At 40.3% G+C, this 22,014-nt stretch overlaps 1 protein-coding gene and 1 pseudogene across 1 annotated transcript; one reads left to right on the top strand and one right to left on the bottom strand.

Annotated features, from left to right (window-relative positions):
- LOC133631813 (protein prune homolog 2-like) overlaps positions 1 to 3,911 on the bottom strand; it is a 109,277-nt pseudogene extending 105,366 nt beyond the window's left edge.
- On the top strand, positions 3,746 to 21,772 carry foxb2 (forkhead box B2). Its single transcript, XM_062025818.1, has 2 exons — positions 3,746 to 4,050; positions 20,377 to 21,772. The coding sequence occupies exon 2, from the start codon at positions 20,749 to 20,751 to the stop codon at positions 21,730 to 21,732; it is 984 nt and encodes a 327-aa protein (XP_061881802.1). The 5' UTR covers positions 3,746 to 4,050; positions 20,377 to 20,748; the 3' UTR covers positions 21,733 to 21,772.
- Positions 21,773 to 22,014: the final 242 nt, after the last annotated feature.

The following is a 22,014-nucleotide window of genomic DNA, read 5'->3' as shown; positions in this document are numbered from 1 at the left end:
TTTTTAGTTTGTTTGTTTGTTTACTGTATTTTCTGGACCATAGGGCACACCGGATTATAAGGCGCACTGCAGATGAATGGTGTATTTTCAATATTTTCTCATATAAAAGGGCGCACGCATTAAAGGAGTCATCCATCCACAAAAAAATCTAAATGTAAAACACTTCCTTGTGGTCTACATAACATGTAATGGTGGTTAATTGGTCAAAATGTTGCATAGATGATGTTTTACAGATCATCTTCAAGCCGCTTTCTGACACTCGCTTCCGGATGCGCCGTTTTGTGGGCGGTCTTATTTACGTGGCTCACCTTCGGCAGCGTCTTCGCCCCGTCATTTTTGTCGTAGCGGTGTAGCGTGCAAGGACGGGAGTGGAAGAAGTGTCAAAAGATGGAGCTAACTGTTTTAATGACATTCAGACTTTACTTCAATCAATAACGGAGCAGCATCTCCTCATCCGGAAACAACTACAAGGCCGGAAATGTGTCCCGTGAAAAAACATCAGACCGGAACTCTTTAATAACTAAAGTTCCTTGGGTGAATAATGTAAACTCACTCCACCGGTATGTTTTAGTGCTTTCATGGCGAGTTTACTGACAGATATAAGTAAGAACTTTACACTACTTTATATTAGAAATGGCAACAGCGGAGGATGAATGTCACATAACAAGAAGATAGAGAAAAACGGACTAAAAAGGTGGACTCGCGCAACTTTTCAGGACTTATGCGGATCCCAAGTACAGATCAGCAGGTACCAGAAGGTAAGAAAAGTTGCTTTTGCATAATATTATGAAACAAAACGCCAGATAATATGTCTTACCTTACACACACACCATAATAATACTCGTATGTTGAAGTACATCAAGCGGTGCGGCTTCATAGCTTACCAAAGTCGTACTAAAACATTTTTGAGTGTAATGTTTTATATTTTCAATGGAACATATAAAATGTTGGTGTTGTTTACTTGAGTCATGTTGCCATCATAGTGCAGTCTACACGTATCTCTTATGTTTGACTGCCATCTACTGGTCACACCTATCATTACACCTTGTACCAAATAAAATTGCTTCGAGGTCGGTAAGCAAAACCAGAATTATTCCGTACATTAGGCGCACCGGGTTATAAGGTGCACTGTCAAGTTTTGAGAGAGAAAAAATGATTTTAAGTGCGCCTTATAGTCCGGAAAATATGGTACTTCTTCTTAGCACTGTCTTTCAAAATAACGTTCTTCCTTCACAGTTGGAAAACAAAGTAATGGGTAATTTTGGTCGTATCTTTGGTCGTATCTTACGGGACTCGCTGTGACATCTGCTATGCCAACTAAAGCTTTTTCAAATGCTTTGCTTGCACATGAAGCATAACAATTAGGTGAAAGACATCTCATATCTCAAACCACTCTTTAGTGAAGGTAACACTGTACACTCTAAATTTACAGTGGGTTTACACGTACCTCTTATGTTTGACTGCCATCTACTGGTCACACTTATCATTACACTATATACCAAATAAAATTGCTTCGAGGTTGGTAATTATTCCGCACTGTCGAGTTTTGAGGGGGGGGAAAAGGGTTTTAAGTGCACCTTACAGTCCGGAAAATACGGTAATTGTATTTTTTAGAATGTGAAGGCCCTAGTGTGTGAATGTGAGCATGCATGTTGTCTGTCTATCTGTGTTGGCCCTGCGATGAGGTGGCGACTCGTCCAGGGTGTACCCCGCCTTCCGCCCGAATGCAGCTGGGATAGGCTCCAGCACCCCCCGCGACCCCAAAAGGGACAAGTGGTAGAAAATGGATGGATGGCTACCAGGCTAGACTACTGCAACGCACTTCTTGTCGGGATCCCCAGCAAGAACATCCAGAAGCTGCAATACATACAGAATAGTGCTGCTAGGATCCTGATGAGAGTGCGGAAATATGACCATATCACACCAACTCTCAAATCCCTCCACTGGCCTCCTGTTCCACTCAGGATGGAATTCAAAGTCTACCTACTAACCCACCAGTGCCTCCATGGATATGCCCCCCTCTACCTCAAAGAACTACTCACCCCCAAATCCTCCACACGACACCTTTGCTCCGGACAGGCTAACCTCCTCCAACCTCCGAGGACACAGCTACGAACAATGGGAGACCGGGCTTTCTGCTCCGCCGCTCGCAGTCTGTGGAACGCTCTCCCTGACCACCTGAGGGCACCACAGACTGTGGATGCTTTTAAAAAAGGCTTAAAATCCCTTCTTTTTTTAAAAAAAAGCCTTTTTTTTTTTTTTTTTTAGATATATGCATACTAGTTTTAGCTATTTGGCTGTTCGAGTTTTTATTTGTATTTATTTTTTATTATCTTTTTTTTTTTAATACACTGTAGCACTTTGAGGTTGTTATCTCAATGTAAAGTGCTTTTTACAAATAAAATCTATTATTATTATTATCATTATTATGGATGAATATAAGAACAAGGTGCATATGAGGGGCAACACTTTGGACACCCCCTGATATTAATACTAAACTTAAAAGCATGTGTTTTTGTTTTTTTTGCTGCACACTGATCAATTGTTAGGATTTCATCATCTTTAATTCAAAAAGTGAAAATAAACTACAGTAGAAGGTTAGTAGTATAACAGTGGTTCTTAACCTTGGAGGTACCGAACCCCACCAGTTTCATATGCGCATTCACCGAACTCTTCTTTAGTGAAAAATAAAATGTTTTTTTTCAAATTCAAGACAAAGTTATATGTTTTTGGTAACACTTTAGTATGGGGAACATATTCTAAGTAACAAGGACTTAATTTTGAGTTTTTTGGACACTAGGGAAACATATTCTAAGCAAAAAAGACTTAACTTAGAGTTATTTGGTTAGGGTTAGGGTTAGGGTTAGAGCCAGGGTTAGAGGGTTAGGGTTATATATTGATAAGTACTTATTAATGACTAGTTAAGAGCCAATATGTTACTAATTTGTATGTTAATAAGCAACTAATTAATGGTGAATATGTTCCCCATACTAAAGTGTTTTATTACTGGTGCACAAAATGAACCGAGCATGAACATCACCTTGTTCAAAGAACAAAACCAACACAGTGCATAAACTCACAACAAATTACACACCTGCAGATCAGTCTGACTTCTGCTGTTGCCGTATCCGTAATACGCAGATAGGGAGAAGTTTTTATTTACACGATGAGTCGGGTGTGTCTTGACCTCCGCCGAACCCCTGAGCCCGACTCACCGCAACCCCTAGGGTTCGATCGAACCCAGGTTAAGAACCACTGTACTATAACAACAACAACCTAAAACTTGAAAAGACACAAAAAAAGTTGTTTTTAAGTGCAGGTCTACACTGCAGGGCCTGTTGCACACAAGCATCCCTTGCAGGCCTACAGATGCTGTCCTACTATTGAAGATGGGTGTATTGATAGCTTGTATGGGAAGCCTGTGGGTGGTTACTTGTTGATGTCACGCCTACCAATCAAGCCTAAAGCACAGACCCCAGTTCGGGCTACACAAGCCTTTCTAAATCCACCATTGACACAAGTCTTTTTTATGGTGTGTCCACAGGTGCAGCAACAAGGAAGTAGCCTGTAGCACATTCATCAAACACGCACACTCGTGGTTGTAACTCACCCGTCGCCTGCAGTCGACCCTCCGCAGATACTCTTCCATGTCGGCCTGCGTCGCCGCGGTACCGCTGCGGAGCTCCACATAGGAGGATATAGCGACACGACACCGCAGTTCGTCACCTTCCTGACGAGTGTGTGTGTGTGTGTGTTAGTGTATTTTTTTTGTGTGTGTGTGTGTGTTTTTGCTGATCAATTTAGGAGTCCGACCCCCCCTGCTGCGCTCGCACTGCAGCACTCTCTCTGCAGATGTGTGTGAGATCTTGGCCACGCCCCTTCTCGGTCTGGTGGGTGGGTGAGTGGATGGTGGCACTACTTGAGCCGGCGGAAGCATATATACACGCGGATGGATGCAACTGGGTTTGGAGTAGGGTTTTTTTTTTTTTTTTTCCCCCAATCGTGGTGACATGGTACGACAATGAACGTCAGGAGTCAGGACAGATAAAGGTACAATTGTATTTTAGTTTTTAAAAAATGACTTTTTAAAAACTATTTTGAAGTAGGACTTTTTGTATTGAACCGCCGCACACAGAAAATCAGTCAAAAATATGTACCGCTACCATACTTGCCAACATTGAGACCTTCGAATTCGGGAGATGTGGGCGGGGTTAGAGGGGCGGGGTTGAGGGGGGTGGGGGGAGGGGAGGAGGTAGCGGGGTGTATATATTTTCAAGTAATTCTTATATATATATACACTGTATATATATATATATAAAATTTTAAAAACAAATTTAAAAAAATTATTTTTTATTTGTATTTTTAAATCTATTTATTTATTTATTTTAAATTTTTATATGTATATATATATATATATATATATATATATATAAGTTTGGGGTCACCCAAACAATTTTGTGGAATAGCCTTCATTTCTAAGAACAAGAATAGACTGTCGAGTTTCAGATGAAAGTTCTCTTTTTCTGGCCATTTTGAGCGTTTAATTGACCCCACAAATGTGATGCTCCAGAAACTCAATCTGCTCAAAGGAAGGTCAGTTTTGTAGCTTCTGTAACGAGCTAAACTGTTTTCAGATGTGTGAACATGTTTGCACAAGGGTTTTCTAATCATCAATTAGCCTTCTGAGCCAATGAGCAAACACATTGTACCATTAGAACACTGGAGTAAGGCTGCAGCTAACGATTATTTTTCTATCGATTAATCTATAGATTATTTTTTCGGTTAATCTATAGATTTTTTTTCGATTAATCTATAGATTATTTTTCCTTTTACCGATTATTTTTTTTATTCAAAATGAAGATGAAAAAATAAATGTAGGCCAGTTTTTTCAAAAGGCATGGCTTTTATTTACAAAAAAAAAAAGAAGTATGGCCACTCAGTCAACATTGACAACAACATGACTAAATATTCTGTAACAATTGAAACATTTAAAACTTTTAACCTTTAACAAAATTAAAAGTAGCTTATTTGATTTTTAATGTGCAAATATAAAAGTCAACATCCAGTGCAAATCTTAATATTCTGCAATAGTATAAGCATTTCAAAAGTAAAAGTATTGCTTATTTTGCTTTAAAATGTGCAAAAATAAAGATAAACATCCAATACAAAAAAGTGTAAAACGAAATATTCTGTAACAACAGTGTAAACATTTCAACAAAAGTGAAAGTTTTGCTTATTTGCTAAAATGTGCAAAAATAAAGATAAACATCCAATACAAAAAAGTGCCAATCTAAATATTCTGGAGCACTGTAAACATTTGCTTTTAAAATGTGCAAAATAAACATCCAGTCCTACACAGTACACAATAACCAATTCTACTCATTCCAGTGAGTGACTAACAGTTGTAATGAAGAAAGGTTAGCATGTCTACTTGCTCTGCTTCTTTTCTTGTTTACAATATTCCCAGCAGCTGAAAATAGGCACTCAGAAGGGGTCGATGTGGCTGGAACTGGGAGGTAATTAGACTTCACCTCAAGCCAGGACTGCGAGTGAGCTGAGCTGCAGTTTAAGTTTCTAGAAGGTCAACGGGCTCATAGTGATGTTACTAGTAGTTGACTGGGAGGTGTTTATTATCATTTGGGGAGAGTCCGCTGCCCGATACTCACCTGCTAAACACCTATCTGCTCGACGCTGAAGCGCTGACTACATGCGCTCTGAATACGCACTGCTGATTGGCTGGTTATGCTTCGTGTGTACCAATCAGATGGTTGTGTGGGTGGGACAATGCTACGTGCTGAGACAGAGGCAGGAGCGAAACAGTTTGTTAAGACTTTAGCAGCTAAAGTTAGCTTTAGCTTAAAAACTCGTTCGGTACACCCCCGTACCGAACCGAAAGCCCCGTACCGAAACGGTTCAATACAAAACACGTGTCAATACATGACACATTCATGTTTTTGTGTAATGATGACAACGTATGCTCACGCGGACGATTGACTAGTTGATGGTTGATGGTTTTCTTTTCAAATGTTCGTTCATAGCCGTTGTGCTGCTATGATAGGCCATTTCCGCTCGACAAAGTGTGCATACAACAACATTATTAGGCTGTGTATTGAAATACTTCCACACTTTTGACGACTTTTGGTGTGATTTTTCCCCCTCGCCCGCACCGCTCGCATCGTCTGCTTTGATCGTCTGCTTTGCGCTTCGCCATAACGGTAGTGTGACGTAAATATGCGACGCGTCGACGCACAAAAACGGCGTATTTACGTAACCGATGACGTCGACTATGTCGACGCGTCGTTTCAGCCTTACACTGGAGTGATAGTTGCTGGAAATGGGCCTCTATACCATGTAGATATTACACCAAAAACCAGACATTTGCAGCTAGAATAGTCATTTACCACATTAGCAATGTATAGAGTGTATTTCTTTAAAGTTAAGACTAGTTTAAAGTTATCTTCATTGAAAAGTACAGTGCTTCTCCTTAAAAAATAAGGACATTTCAATGTGACCCCAAACTTTTGAACGGCAGTGTATATATATATATATATATATATATATATATATATATATATATATATATATATATATATATATATATATATATATATATAAATATATAAATATAAATATATATATATATATATATATATATATATATATATATATATATATATATATATATATATATATATATATATATGTATATATTATATATATGTATATATAAATAATCCGTTCATGAATGAGTATATCCGTTCGGCCACCGTGTTCAATGGAGAAGTCTGATCTACAAAATGTGCAGGCAGCATACCCCTTCCCCTTCGAGCTGTCCGCCATGTCTCTTCTTCGTTCTTCTGCTTCGTCTCTGTTATGTTTTTGGACATCACTACTTGCCGTAGTTTTGAAGCAATGCATGATGGGAATCCGGATGTTGTGTGTCAGTGTATTAACGTGCCGGCTGGAATAAACACACGCTGAGAAATAGCTCCGTGCCTGCCTGCTTTATGGGTTATAGATAAACCTATGGATAACGGAGACATATATAATAGTCTCCTTTTCAGGTGAGAGACGACGCTAAAGGCAGTGCCTTTAAGGCACGCCCCCAATATTGGGGGCGTGCCTTAATCGGGAGATTTTTGGGAGAATGGTTGTCCCGGGAGATTTTCAGGAGGGGCACTGAAATTCGTGAGTCTCCCGGGAAAATCGGGAGGGTTGGCAAATATGCCGTTACCATACTTGCCAACCTTGAGACCTTCGAAATCGGGAGATGTGGGCGGGGTTGAGTTGGGGTGGAGGGGGGTAGCGGGGTGGGGGGGTGGGGGGGGGCGTGCGGGGGTGTATATTTTCAAGTATTTCTTATATATATACAGTGTTGGGACTAACGCGGGAAATTACTCTCTGCATTTGACCCATCCCCTCATTCCATCCCCTGGGAGATGAGGGGAGCAGTGAGCAGCAGCGATGGCCGTGCTTGGGAATCATTTTGGCAATTGTGACTGATGTATGGAATAATTCTGCTTTTGCTTACGGACGACCTCGCAGCAATTTTATTTGGTACATGGTGTAATGATAAGTGTGACCAGTAGATGGCAGTCAAACATAATTATACATGTAGACTGCACTATGATGGCAATATGACTCAAGTAAACAACTCCAACATTTTATATGTTTCATTGAAAATATAGAAGATTACCCACGGCGCTCAAAAATCTATCAAAATGTTTTAGTACGACTTTGGTAAGCTATGAAGCCGCACCGCTTGATGGATTGTCGGCGCATTAAACATACAAGTATTATTATGGTGTGTGTGTATAAGGTAAGACATATTATCTGGCGTTTTGTTTCGCAATATTATGCAAAAGAAACTTTTCTTACCTTCTGGTACCTGCTGATCTGTATTTGGGATCTGCATAAATCCTGAAAAATTGTGCGCGACCGCCTTTGTAGTCTGTGACGACACCGTAGTCGATAAGCTTCTTCTTTTTCTCTTTCTTGTTATGGGACATTCATCCTCCACTGTTGCCATTTCTAATATAAAGTAGTGTAAAGTTCTTACTTATATCTGTCAGTAAACTCGCCATGAAAGCGCTAAAACATACTTAAGGAATTTACATTATTCACCCAAGGAACTTTAGTTATTAGAGAGTCACGGTCGGACGGTTTTTCACGGGACACATTTCCGGCCTTGTTGTTGTTTCCGGATGAGGAGATGCTGCTCCGTTATTGATTGAAGTAAAGTCTGAATGTCATTAAAACAGTTAGTTCCATCTTTTGACACTTCTTCCACTTGAGTCCTTGCACGCTACACCGCTACAACAAAGATGACGGGGAGAAGACGCTACCGAAGATGAGCCACGTAAATAAGACCTCCCACAAAACCGCGCATCCGGAACCGACTGTCAGAAAGCGGCCTGAAGAAGATCTGCAAAACATAATCTATGCAACATTTTGACCAAAGAACTACCATTACATGTTATGTAGACCACAATTTACCCGTCTCCGCTCGGGATGGTTTCCTGTTGGCCCCGCTGTGGACTGGACTCCCGCTGATGTGTTGGATCCACTGTGGACTGGACTTTCACAATGTTATGTCAGACCCACTCGACATCCGTTGCTTTCGGTCTCCCCTAGAGGGGGGGGGTTACCCACATATGCGGTCCTCTCCAAGGTTTCTCATAGTCATTCACCGACGTCCCACTGGGGTGAGTTTTTCCTTGCCCGTATGTGGGCTCTGTACCGAGGATGTCGTTGTGGCTTGTACAGCCCTTTGAGACACTTGTGATTTAGGGCTATACAAATAAACATTGATCGATTGATTGATTGACAATTTAGAAAAAAAATTATAATAATATGACTCCTTTAATGCGCCCTATAATCCGGTGTGCCTTATATATGGAAAAAAGATAAAAAATAGACCATTCATCGGCAGTACGCCTTATAATACGGTGCGCACTATGGTCCGGAAAATATGGTATTGATGATATTCATTGAATATAAAAAAATCAAAAACGTGACTGAGGGTGTGGCCAACTTGGCAGAGCAATTTGAGCGTATCACTGCTAGTCTGCACCATACGAAAATATGTATGTATTTCGTAATATCAAATTATCAGACATTGAGCTGATGGTGTGTTTGATGAAGAAGCAGCTGGATGGAGATACTGTAGAAGAAGCTGTACTTTATTATTACTACTACTTCATAAAAGTATTGTAATTGTTAGTAGGACATTCTAGGGCAGCGGTGGGGAACCTTTTTGGCTGAGAGAGCCATGAAAGCCAAATATTTTAAAATGTATTTCCGTGAGAGCCATATAATATTTTTTAATCAATCAATCAATCAATCAATCAATGTTTATTTATATAGCCCTAAATCACAAGTGTCTCAAAGGGCTGTACAAGCCACAACGACATCCTCGGTACAGAGCCCACATACGGGCAAGGAAAACTCACCCCAGTGGGACGTCAATGTGAATGACTATGAGAAACCTTGGAGAGGACCGCATATGTGGGTAACCCCCCCCCCCCCCCCCTATAGCTAACACTGAATACAACTAAGTGCGTGCATTTTTAAGTAAGACCAACATTTTTCGAGTATATTAAGTCTCTTATTCTTTTTAATAACATTGTTATTCTGAAGCTAACCAATAATAAATAAAATACTTCTTACCATTAATGCGACTTCTTGAACAGGTGTGGTAGAAACGGATGGATGGATTAAAAGGCATGAGAAAGTTTTATATTTTGAACGTTATTTTTAACACTGATTACTTTAATTACTTATCGTGTTTTTTATTTTTTATTTTTTATTTTTTTTAAATTTTAAACAACATAAAAAAAAGAGAAGATACACTTACCATTAGTGCATCAACCCAAGAAAACCCTCCCTCCCCCATTCACACTCATCCACACTCATTTACAGCCATTACTTATTATGTTAAGCAATGTCAGCTAAGATTTATCTGAGAGCCAGATGCAGTCATCAAAAGAGCCACATCTGGCTCCAGAGCCATAGGTTCCATACCCCTATTCTAGGGTATTGGTTTCATACAGTATTGCATGTATAAAAGTTTGTTTTTCTTTCCATTAGGCATGTTACATGTTAAAATTGTGTATTTTTGGGTGGGACAAGCACCAATGAAATTGAGTTCAATTCATTTTAATGGGATATGTTGATTTGAGGTATAAGTGTTGAGTTAAGAGTTCTGTCACAGAACCAAATAAGCACGTAAGTTAAGGTACAACTGTATAACAGAATCACCATGGGATTTGGACACACCTTTAGAGGACTGACAAGCACATGTTGGTCAAATCTGACCAAGCTTGGTTAGAAAACCTGGCTGCCATCAAGCAATACGTCTGTGGGACCGAACAACTACAGTAATTGTCCTTATATCCTTTACCATTGATTTAATTATTCTAAAACTCTGAGAATCTATTACGGGCCTGCCAGTAAGTCTTAGAAAGAATTACGATTGCAACATATAGAGGGTGACACAAATATAATTTAGAGACATGAGGTTTAAAAAAAAATTTAAAAAAATCTGCATGTATTCCTGTTTCAGGACCATGGATAGCATCCATGCATTGTCGTTGTCTATGGTTTTCCTAGATGTATGGATGTTTTTTTTGTGCCAAAATTGAATAACTATAAAGCCATCAGTTAAACAGTTAATTAATTATATCATGATAAGTCAGTTTTTCAGTCAGTAACTTCAACAGTTAGACAGTCAGCTACTTGGTCAGTAAGTTTGTCATCGAGTTAATGGGTTAATTCAGTGGCTCTCAACCTTTTTTCACTAAGTACCACCTCCAAGTACTACCATAAGGACCGACATTAAAATACAGTAGTGTAGTATGCGTACTTATTCATTAAAAGCAAGGCAGAGGTTTTGTATAACAAGTATATTTAATATTTTTGCCACCGTAATGGCACAGTTTGAATAGTAACACTGTGTAGGAATATCTAAGTGAATCTTTGGCGTACCACTATATGGAGCCCGTGTACCACTACAGTTTGAGAATCACAGGGTTAATTAATCAATAAGCCCTTTAGATTGGTCACTTTTTCACCAGTCAGTCCACAAATGATCCATTTTGTCTATGAGTCATTAAACTGTAGTCAATCAGTCAGCCACTCACTAAGTCAATAGGTGAGTTAGTTATTTCCGTTTGTTAGTCATTTGATTCATCAGTCAGTCTGATTAGGATTTAGTCCAGTCAAAAAGACAATCAGTCAGCCAATATAAGTCAGTTAATCAATCAGTTAGTCAGCGACTCAACCAATCAATGAATTATCCATTTAGTTAATGAGTGAGTCAAACAGTTGGTGAGTTAGTCAGTCTTTTAATCAGTTACCAGTGCAGTAAGAAAGTCAGTCAGATAGTAAGAGAAGTTTGCCTATCATTCACAATCCTTACAGTATGTGAGACAAAAAGATGCATTCTAAATCTTAAATAAAAGCTAGCAGTAGGTGGCTACCAATGCAGGTAACGGTAATTTGGTCTTTTCTGCCTATAAAGCGCTATAAAAACATCCACGTACCCCCATCAATGTTTTATATACACATTTTAAGTATATATGTTTAATATATTAACATTTAATATTTATGTATTTTGTTCATTTTACGCATACGGCGGCATATTGATTTCACAGAGCGCATCACAAAGTTCGCTATTTCCTTCAACAAATACAATTACTGCTAATCATGGCAGTCTTCATTAACGACTACTTTGGGACAAATCATAATCCAGAACCTTAAGTTTTTGAGCCTGAATATAAGGAGGGTGAGCTACAAGTTTTAGAAGCCGAGTAATAAGCAGACCAGCCTTACTGAAACACAAAGCATCATGTATTATTATATACACATATTGCTGAGTGCTAAACAAGAAATACAAATTATGAACATAATAAAGCAATCACTTACTGTACAATGTCTGCTCTTAATTGGATGCGGACTGATGGAGTGTGTATATATTTCAGCACAAGATTAGATGATAAATTCTTTATATGCCTCATTCTGGTAAAAAAAATGTAAATAAAAAGTGTGAGCAAACAAGCATCTTGTCGTGTCTTCCCCGCGATGTCTTCAGGTCTAACTTGATTTTCAAAATCGACCAACTTCTCGGCTTATGGCCACAACCTTTTACTATACAACTGAGAGGCATGATTCATAATTTAGCACAAACTTTCACCAACTCAGAGGCGACGCAGCAGCTCAACGGCTCAGTTTGTGAATAGCTGCATAAGCTAGTTACCTCTCTGTGATCAAGGCGCCACTAAAAGTAACTCCGATGCGTGAACACTTATAATAACAAAAATGGAGTATTGTCTGAGGTTTTTAGATCTTAGTAAAGGGATTTATGGGTGAAATAGATGACTACCATTAGCTACGAGCTATATTTTACAATTTAGAATACACAAAAAAGAGAAAAACGTGTGTTCTTTTCTGACATAGGGATGTGAATGATAGGCAAAAAAAAAAGTGTCATGTCAAGTCATCATTAAATGGCCCTGATATGTCCAAAGGCATTAATAAATCATATTCTTTTCGAATACCTCTAAAACTGATAACAGTAGTTCAGCTGGGATATTCTCATTTCAAAATTAGATTTACAGCCCCGAAATCTTGTTATTGTTTTCAGTTCGATGTCCCGCCCTCCACTGTGTGACCAATTAGAAAGTCTGTGAGTGTGTTACATCCAGGTTGCCAGTTACGTCGAGCTACAGCCACTGGTAAAGTTACTAAACATGTCAGACCTTAGTAAATCTGAAAGGCGTCGTTACGATTCTGAACTTATTCATGACAAAGCCAGGAACCAAAGGAGGATTTGTATCGGGGATGCCTTCGAATGATGGAGAAGCGTTTTTCATATATAATAGAAATGTAACATAAACTGCTTTGCAAAGTTAAAAACAATACCCCGGTGACCCGTATCCCTTATTATCACATACGTACACACGGATACAGATACCAAACACAATCACACGTACACACACAACATACACACAAATGTAACCATATGGACCAATGATTGCATGGCTGAGTAGAGAGGAGACATGTGAGTAAACACTATCACAGGAGCCATCTACACCAGGAGGTCATCAGACCATGGCCACCAGGCCGCTGACACAAAAGCGCCCCCACAAGCATGGCCGATAACCCCTGAGGCAGATGGCTCATCTGAGGAACGTTGGAAAATAAAAATAATAAAACTTGTAAAATAGTAAAAACCATGTGTAGAAATAAAGAATAAAATATAAGTAAGGCATATGAAGATTAATAGAAATTATTATTATTATTATTATTTATTTACTGTACATATATATATATATGTATATATGTGCAGTAAATAAATAATAATAATAATTTATTATTTATGTACTGTACATATATATGTACAGTAAATAAATTATATATATATATATATATATATATATGTACAGTAAATAAATAATAAATACATAGAACTAAATAAAATCTTGCATAACTAATAGGATAACAAGTAAAATACAAACGACTTCAATAAAAATAATTAATATTAGGTAAACGCCAAATCAAAAAGGTAGGTCTTAAGCCTGCTCTTAAAAACATAAACGTTCTCTGCAGCCCTGAGGTCCTCCGGCAAGCTGTTCCATATAGACGGGGTTGATCATCAGTCAATAATTTAAGAGTCAGTCAATTGAGTCAGTCAGCCAGTCAATGAGGCAGTTCACCAATGAGTTATTAGTGACTCAGTCAGTCAATGAGTATGTTGATCCATGAGTTAGTCAGTGAGTCAGACGGTCAGATAGTCAAAGAGTTAGTCAAAGCCAGTCTTTACTCAGCCTGCCTTAGTCGACCGGCCACCGAGGCACTTGGTCAACAGTCAGGGCGGGCGGTTAATCAGCCACTCATTGTCACGACATGGTTTTCGCAGCTTACTGCGAGGTTTGTTCCCCCGGAATGCAAACGGACTACTCTGGACAAGGCGTGCAGGTAAAAACATGATTTAATTCCAACTAACACTCAACGAGGTACAAAACGGAAAACAACCCGAAGGCAAGCGTGCCTATCACACGCGGAAGCTAAGGCAAAAACTTAGGACATGAAACTATAGACATGAACCTCATGAAACTGTGGCATGAAATAACTAAGACTTAATTGTCAAGGCATGAAGTAGACAAACAGCATGAACTATGGTATTGCATGAAACAAACAATGACGCCATGCTGACTGACTGGCAAATGCAGGCTTAAGTAATCGTCTCTTGATTAGAACCAGGTGAGCATCCCGAACACAAGCGGCAGGTGAAAATCATAAGTTGCCAGGGTAACTAAAACAAACTCAGGTGTCTAACAGGAACTAAAAGAGTCCAAAACTAACAGAACATAACAAAAACATGATCCGGACCACGGATCATGACATTCATGAGTCAGTCAATAATTTAACCATCTGCCCATTGAGTCAGTCCGTCAATGAGTCAGTTTATCAAAGAGGTAGTCAGTAACTTAGTCCGTCAATGAGTCAGTTTATCAAAGAGGTAGTCAGTAACTTAGTCAGTCAATGAGTCAGTTTATCAAAGAGGTAGTCAGTAACTCAGTCCGTCAATGAGTCAGTTTATCAAAGAGGTAGTCAGTAACTCAGTCAGTCAATGAGTCAGTTCATCAAAGAGGTAGTCAGTAACTCAGTCAGTCAATGAGTCAGTTTATCAAAGAGGTAGTCAATAACTCAGTCAGTCAATGAGTCAGTTCATCAAAGAGGTAGTCAATAACTCAGTCAGTCAATGAGTCAGTTCATCAAAGAGGTAGTCAGTAACTCAGTCAGTCAATGAGTCAGTTTATCAAAGAGGTAGTCAGTAACTCAGTCAGTCAATGAGTCAGTTTATCAAAGAGATGGTCAGTAACTCAGTCAGTCAATGAGTCAGTTTATCAAAGAGGTAGTCAGTAGCTCAGTCCGCAAATGAGTCAGTTTATCAAAGAGGTAGTCAATAACTCAGTCAGTCAATGAGTCAGTTTATCAAAAAGGTAGTCAGTAACTCAGTCCGTCAATGAGTCAGTTTATCAAAGAGGTAGTCAGTAACTCAGTCCGTCAATGAGTCAGTTTATCAAAGAGGTAGTCAGTAACTCAGTCCGTCAATGAGTCAGTTTATCAAAGAGGTAGTCAGTAACTCAGTCCGTCAATGAGTCAGTTCATCAAAGAGGTAGTCAGTAACTCAGTCCGTCAATGAGTCAGTTTATCAAAGAGGTAGTCAGTAACTCAGTCCGTCAATGAGTCAGTTTATCAAAGAGGTAGTCAGTAACTCAGTCCGCAAATGAGTCAGTTTATCAAAGAGGTAGTCAGTAACTCAGTCAGTCAATGAGTCAGTTTATCAAAGAGGTAGTCAGTAACTCAGTCCGCAAATGAGTCAGTTTATCAAAGAGGTAGTCAGTAACTCAGTCAGTCAATGAGTCAGTTTATCAAAGAGGTAGTCAATAACTCAGTCAGTCAATGAGTCAGTTCATCAAAGAGGTAGTCAATAACTCAGTCAGTCAATGAGTCAGTTTATCAAAGAGGTAGTCAGTAACTCAGTCCGTCAATGAGTCAGTTCATCAAAGAGGTAGTCAGTAACTCAGTCCGTCAATGAGTCAGTTTATCAAAGAGGTAGTCAGTAACTCAGTTCGTCAATGAGTCAGTTCATCAAAGAGGTAGTCAGTAACTCAGTCCGTCAATGAGTCAGTTTATCAAAGATGTAGTCAGTAACTCAGTCCGTCAATGAGTCAGTTTATCAAAGAGGTAGTCAGTAACTCAGTCCGTCAATGAGTCAGTTTATCAAAGAGGTAGTCAGTAACTCAGTCAGTCAATGAGTTGGTCAGTCATCAGCCAGCCAACATGAAAGACAGATTACGATATAATATATATTCTAATAAAACATCAACACTTGTCACTAGGCTCTTTTATGGCAGCCACATTTCCTCCTTAAAAATAATTCCTTGTTCACCCACTAAGTCTTAGGACATCTGCTTCTCCCAGTTTATTTTTCCACTGAAAACAATAGGCCTCACTAATTGATTTTAATGGCTCTCTCCGCGACGACGCACCCCTTATGAGTTGGTGAGAGGTCTTTAAGATTATTATTATCACTATAATTGCCATTACCCCCTCACTTTGCCTTGGCGAATGGGAGGCAGAGGAAGAATATCTTTGCCCCTAAGCTGAACACATCATTATTATTAGAGAGAGACAGGAAATAAACACACGGCCATAACTGACACACACACACACGCTCTCCACCTTCCTAGACCCCCTCCTGGCGACCCTTATTCCCTCCGCCGCCCTCTGCGTGCAGCCCGCCGCTTGTAATTTATGCAAAATTAATTGATACATCTTTTATAATTGATGTGCTGTAAACTTAATGCGTAATTTATGTAATTAGTCAATTAGGGATAATTCCAGCATATGTTCCGTATGCCCAGAAGGTGTGCTTTACAACTAGATATTTGTCCAGGAGTTCGGCGCGGGCGAAAGCCGTCGCGGCACGCTACTTAATTAATTTTGTTATGCAGATCTGCCGCCACGGTGCCTATTTAACAGCCCCCTTTGTGAAAACAGACATAATATTGATCTTTCCCGGGCGTTTAAAGAGCATCTTTTCATACGTTGGCCTCGGCGGGCCTCAAAAAGATGTATGCAGAGAAATCAAAACGGAAAAACACGCACCGCCTCTATATGTGGCATGTATCTATCATAATAACCAAAGTGCCACTAAAAACCGCAGCAGAGTCTTTAAAATATGCCACAGTTGACCTTTTGAGTGGGTTTGGAGGACTAACAGGAGAGATGCAGTGGCTAATTAATTGACACAGGTTTGAATATTCATACCTAATACAGCGAGCTTGCCCTTAATTACATTGTTGGACTTCTCTCCGAGGAGGCAAACTCACCAAAGGCTTAATTATTGTAATGTATTCAGGGGTGGGGTGGGCTTGGCCCGTCGAGGCACGGAAGAAGACGTGAGCTGTCAAGGCCTGTAGCCGTGACACCTGGCCAGAGAAGGACGTACAGGAAGGGGGCGGAGCTTTGGGCGTTCTCCACTGAGAGCGGGCGTAAAGTTTGTTTACATCCTTGTAGGATTCATCGGAGAGTGTTTGAACAGATAGACAGCCGCTGGACTCCCCTCTCTCAGCAATTAATCAACAGCAGCGCTCTTCTGTGTGTGTGTGTGTGTGTGGGGTGTGTGTGTGATGATTGTGCGCAAAGGAAGACATGATTTATTGTTTGCAAAGTCGGAAAGTGCAGTCAGGCACATTTACGTGATGCCGCATTTGTATGTTCATTACCAAAAAATAAGGCAAGATCGTGTTTCATTTCAGTGCAAGAAAGAAAAATATATTTTTTTATAAAGAAAACATACATAGATAATAATGCTCCCTTTTTTATTACACTGTTGTAAAGTTATTTTAACATTATTGATCAACATCATGATTGTGGTTCTAAAATTAGCATCATTTTCCTCTACTACACTGCAAAAACTGAAATCTAAGTAAGATGAAATATCTCAAATAAGGGTGATATTTGCTTATTTTCTGTCTGATAAGATCATTCTTCTCACTAAGCGGATTTGATGTTAGAGTGTTTTACTTGTTTTAAGTGTTTTGGTCCTAAATGATCTCAGTAAGATATTACAGCTTGTTGCTGAGATTTGATGACCTATATTGAGTAAAACATGCTTGAAACTAGAATATCAACTGTTGCAAAGCTGTGTCATCGACACTCACGAGTATAAAACTGCTTTTTTAAAGTAAGAATTTCTTATTTCAAGCATGACAAAAAAAACATGACTTTGACACAATTGTGTCTCATATTAAAACAGATGACAGCCAATGAAACAATAGAAAATACGTACTCATATAGTAGTACACTTGTTATTAGTGAGAATATACTTATTTTAAGGTATTTTTGGGTTCATTGAGGTTAGCTAATTTTACTTGTTTTGGAAAGTCTTGACCAGCCAAATTTTCTTGTTCTATTGGCAGATAATTTTGCTTAGTTCAAATAAAATACCCCTCATTTTTGTATTTTCTTGTTTTTGAACACTGACTTTTTGCAGTGCAAACCTGATCCAATATTGATATCACTACGATATCCGTAAAAAAAACAAACAATGATATTATATCAGCCTGAATCTAAAATCTCCGATACACAAACTCAGATGAAAGCAATCCCAATAATGTCTCCTTTTGCTGGATTATAGCAGACAGAACAGGTTGTCTCCATTTAAGAGCATTTCAAAGGGGAACTGCACTTGTATACAATGTTGCCTATCATTCACCATCTTTATATTTTTCTGTCTTGCCTCTGGTGAGGGCGGTCGCATTTTTTTCCGCTCCCTTCTTCTCCCAGCTTGCTCTCTTTGTTTTGTCTTGTCTGAACTTTTTTGAAGCCTCTTTCTTTGCGCTGTCCTCCAAATCTAAACATCAGACATTGAATTGATCAGCTGGACTCTCGACGCAATTGACACAATATTTTCGACGAGGAAAGGAGGTTCGGGGGAGCCTGGCTGCCCTGATGGAACCATTGCTGCGGGGTACGTGAGAGATTCCTGGGATAAATGGAGAATCACGTGCCTCTCAGTCCTTTCCATCGAGGAAGTGGAAGACATTTACCTATTTGGAACCGTGATCGCGGGGCACCTGCTGATTGGGCTGGGCATTGCTCTGGTGTCTCGTCAAATTCGTAAGACGATGGCAGCCACTCAAGGAGCCCAAAGGCTGTTCGTCGCAATGGAAGGTTTGGGATCACAGACTGTGGCGATTTCTGAACTGAATCGCAAGATGGATCACATCATGGAGAAGCTTGAAAAGGAAAAATTTAATATGAGAGCAGCCAGCATGTGTCCGCCTTGAGATCGGTAGGTTGTGAGTTCAAACCCCGGCCGAGTCATACCAAAGACTATAAAAATGGGACCCCTTACCTCCCTGCTTGGCACTCAGCATCAAAGGTTGGAATTGGAGGTTGAATCACCAAAAATGATTCCCGGGCGCGGCCACCGCTGCTGTCCACTGCTCCCCTCACCTCCCAGGAGGTGATCAAGGGTGATGGGTCAAATGCAGAGAATAATTTCGCCACACCTAGTGTGTGTGTGACAATCATTGGTACTTTAACTTTAACTTAGAGGAGACCAAACCAATCAGAGTGCATTGTTCAGTATCGTGACCGTTGATTGGCTCAGGCTCCGTCAGCATTAGTATACCGGATTAAATAATGAGTGTAAAGGTGACTCTGTGGGTGTTATTTCGTGGAAATAGTTTTTTTTAGGATCTAGCTATGAAAATATTACATTTATTAGGAATAATCCGTACTTTGCGGAAATTCCTATCAAACTGGAACCCAATTAAAAGCAATAAACGAGGGTTTACTGTGTAAATCACCCAAACACATACAATCTAATTATACAAGTTATCATTTTTTAACATCAGAAAACCTGAATAAAAGTTAGGGGTGTGGGAAAAAAATCGATTCGAATTCAAATCGCGATTCTCACGTTGTGCGATTCAGAATCGATTCTCATTTTTAAAAAATCGATTTATTTTAATTTTTTTATTTTATTTTTATTTTTTTTATTAATCAGTCCAACAAAACAATACACAGCAATACCATAACAATGCAATCCAATTCCAAAACCAAACCCGACCCAGCAACACTCAGAACTGCAATAAACAGAGCAATTGAGAGGAGACACAAACACCACACAGAACAAACCAAAAGCAGTGAAACAAAAATGAATATTATCAACAACAGTATCAATATTAGTTACAATTTCAACATAGCAGTGATTAAAAATCCCTCATTGACATTATCATTAGACATTTATAAAAAATAAAAAAATAAAAAAGAACAATAGTGTCACAGTGGCTTACACTTGCATCGCATCTCATAAGCTTGACAACACACTGTGTCCAATATTTTCACAAAGATAAAATAAGTCATATTTTTGGTTCATTTAATTGTTCAAACAAATTTACATTATTGCCATCAGTTGATAAAACATTGTCCTTTACAATTATAAAAGCTTTTTTTACAAAAATCTCCTACTCTGCTTGCATGTCAGCAGACTGGGGTAGATCCTGCAGAAATCCTATGTATTGAATGAATAGAGAATCCTTTTGAATCGGGAAAATATCGTTTTTGAATCGAGAATCGCGTTGAATCGGGAAAAAAAAAAATCGATTTTGAATCGAACCGTGACCCCAAGAATCGATATTGAATCGAATCGTGGGACACCCAAAGATTCACAGCCCTAACGTCAATGTATGCGTATTTTTTGTTTCTTCATTTTTATTCATAAGTCTCTCTCTCTCTCCCTCTCTCTCCCACACACACAAACACCGAAACCCCCTCTTGCGTGTCGTATTTAAGTGTCTGGATAATAGCAGCGTCAGAGACCTGCGGGGGTCTCACAAAAAAACGCTGCTCGGGTGGGCAGCATCGCACGCGAGGAGAGGAGAGGCAGAGAGGAAAAGAGAGAGAGATGAAAGTTCACCAGCTAAAGGCGGCAAAGTGAGTCTTGACAACTTTTACGCACGGACGCTTGCCTTTCTTACGCACCCAACCGCCCAGGACAAGGGAGTTTTTTGCAAGTGATGTCAAGCTTCTTCTTCAGATTTTCTTTTTTTGAATTGGTCAATGGCTGAAAACTTTGTAAGAAATCCTAGGGGAGACTGATGGGGGAATTACTCGCATAGACTTCCAGTTAAGAAAATCGAAAGTGCCGAAGAAAAAGCAAAAGTCATGCCCCGACCAGGCAAGAACTCGTACAGTGACCAGAAGCCTCCGTATTCCTACATTTCCCTGACTGCCATGGCCATCCAGAATTCCCAAGAGAAGATGCTCCCTCTGAGCGACATCTACAAGTTCATCATGGACCGCTTCCCTTACTACAGAGACAACACCCAGCGCTGGCAGAACTCCCTCCGCCACAACCTCTCCTTCAACGACTGCTTCATCAAGATCCCCCGGCGGCCCGACCAGCCGGGCAAAGGCAGCTTTTGGGCTCTGCACCCGGACTGCGGGGACATGTTCGAGAACGGGAGCTTCCTGAGGAGACGGAAGCGCTTCAAGGTGCTCCGCGCCGAGCACATTGCTTGCAAAAGTTCCTCCATGATGCACTACTTCCACCACCACCACCACCACCAACACCACCTCCAGGCGGCGGGGAAGCCGGGCGCTGCGGCACCCGGGCATCCGGAGCCCTCGCTGGGCCAGGTGAGCGCCGTGGGCCGCCTGCCTCCTCACTTCCAAAGCTACGGGGGCATCGCTTGCTCCCAGCCGGGCGGCTTTAAGCACCCGTTCGCCATCGAGAACATCATCAGCCGGGACTACAAGGGCGTGATGGCGAGTGGGCTCCCACTCACCTCGGTCATGCACCACCTGGGTTACCCGGTGCCCCCGCAGCTGGTGACTTCCATGTGGCCCCACGTCGGGATGCTGGCAGAGTCCGTAGGCGCTCCGTCTCCAGAATATTCGCCCTTCGGCGTCCCGACCAAGAGTCTGTACCACCACAGTGCCACCGGGCCCACGCTGCCCGCCGTGCCGGTGCCCATAAAGCCCACCCCGTCTCTGGGTCCGGTGCACGGCTTGAGTGGGATGCAGCCCGGTCCGGCGCATCTGTGCACCCCAGCCTCCTCCTCCTCCTCCTCCTCGGCGATAGAGAAAGGCGATGCGATGGAGGGGAAAGGCAGCCTCCTCCACCCCGCGGCCCTGCTGCTGTCTTAATGTGGACTCCGAAGCAGCCTTAAAAAAAAAGGAGGAAAGTTGTCACGTTGTCATTTTCATCTGTCTTTGCACACTTTGTGAGGGTATTTATCAATGAAATACAATCAGACACGCTGAACCCAAAGAAATAGGAGAAACAACCTTTCCCCCCCCACCCCCAAAAAAACTTATTTTGTGCTTTTTATTTATTTTATCCAATATCATTGAGATAAAAATAAGCTACAGTATGCTTGACTGATATATATATATATATATATATATATATATATATATATATATATA

This window comes from Entelurus aequoreus, linkage group LG17 (genome assembly GCF_033978785.1).
Source record: "Entelurus aequoreus isolate RoL-2023_Sb linkage group LG17, RoL_Eaeq_v1.1, whole genome shotgun sequence".
Classification (NCBI taxonomy): domain Eukaryota; kingdom Metazoa; phylum Chordata; class Actinopteri; order Syngnathiformes; family Syngnathidae; genus Entelurus; species Entelurus aequoreus.
Note: the sequence above shows the minus strand (reverse complement) of the source record. Positions and strands in the feature narration are given on the sequence as shown.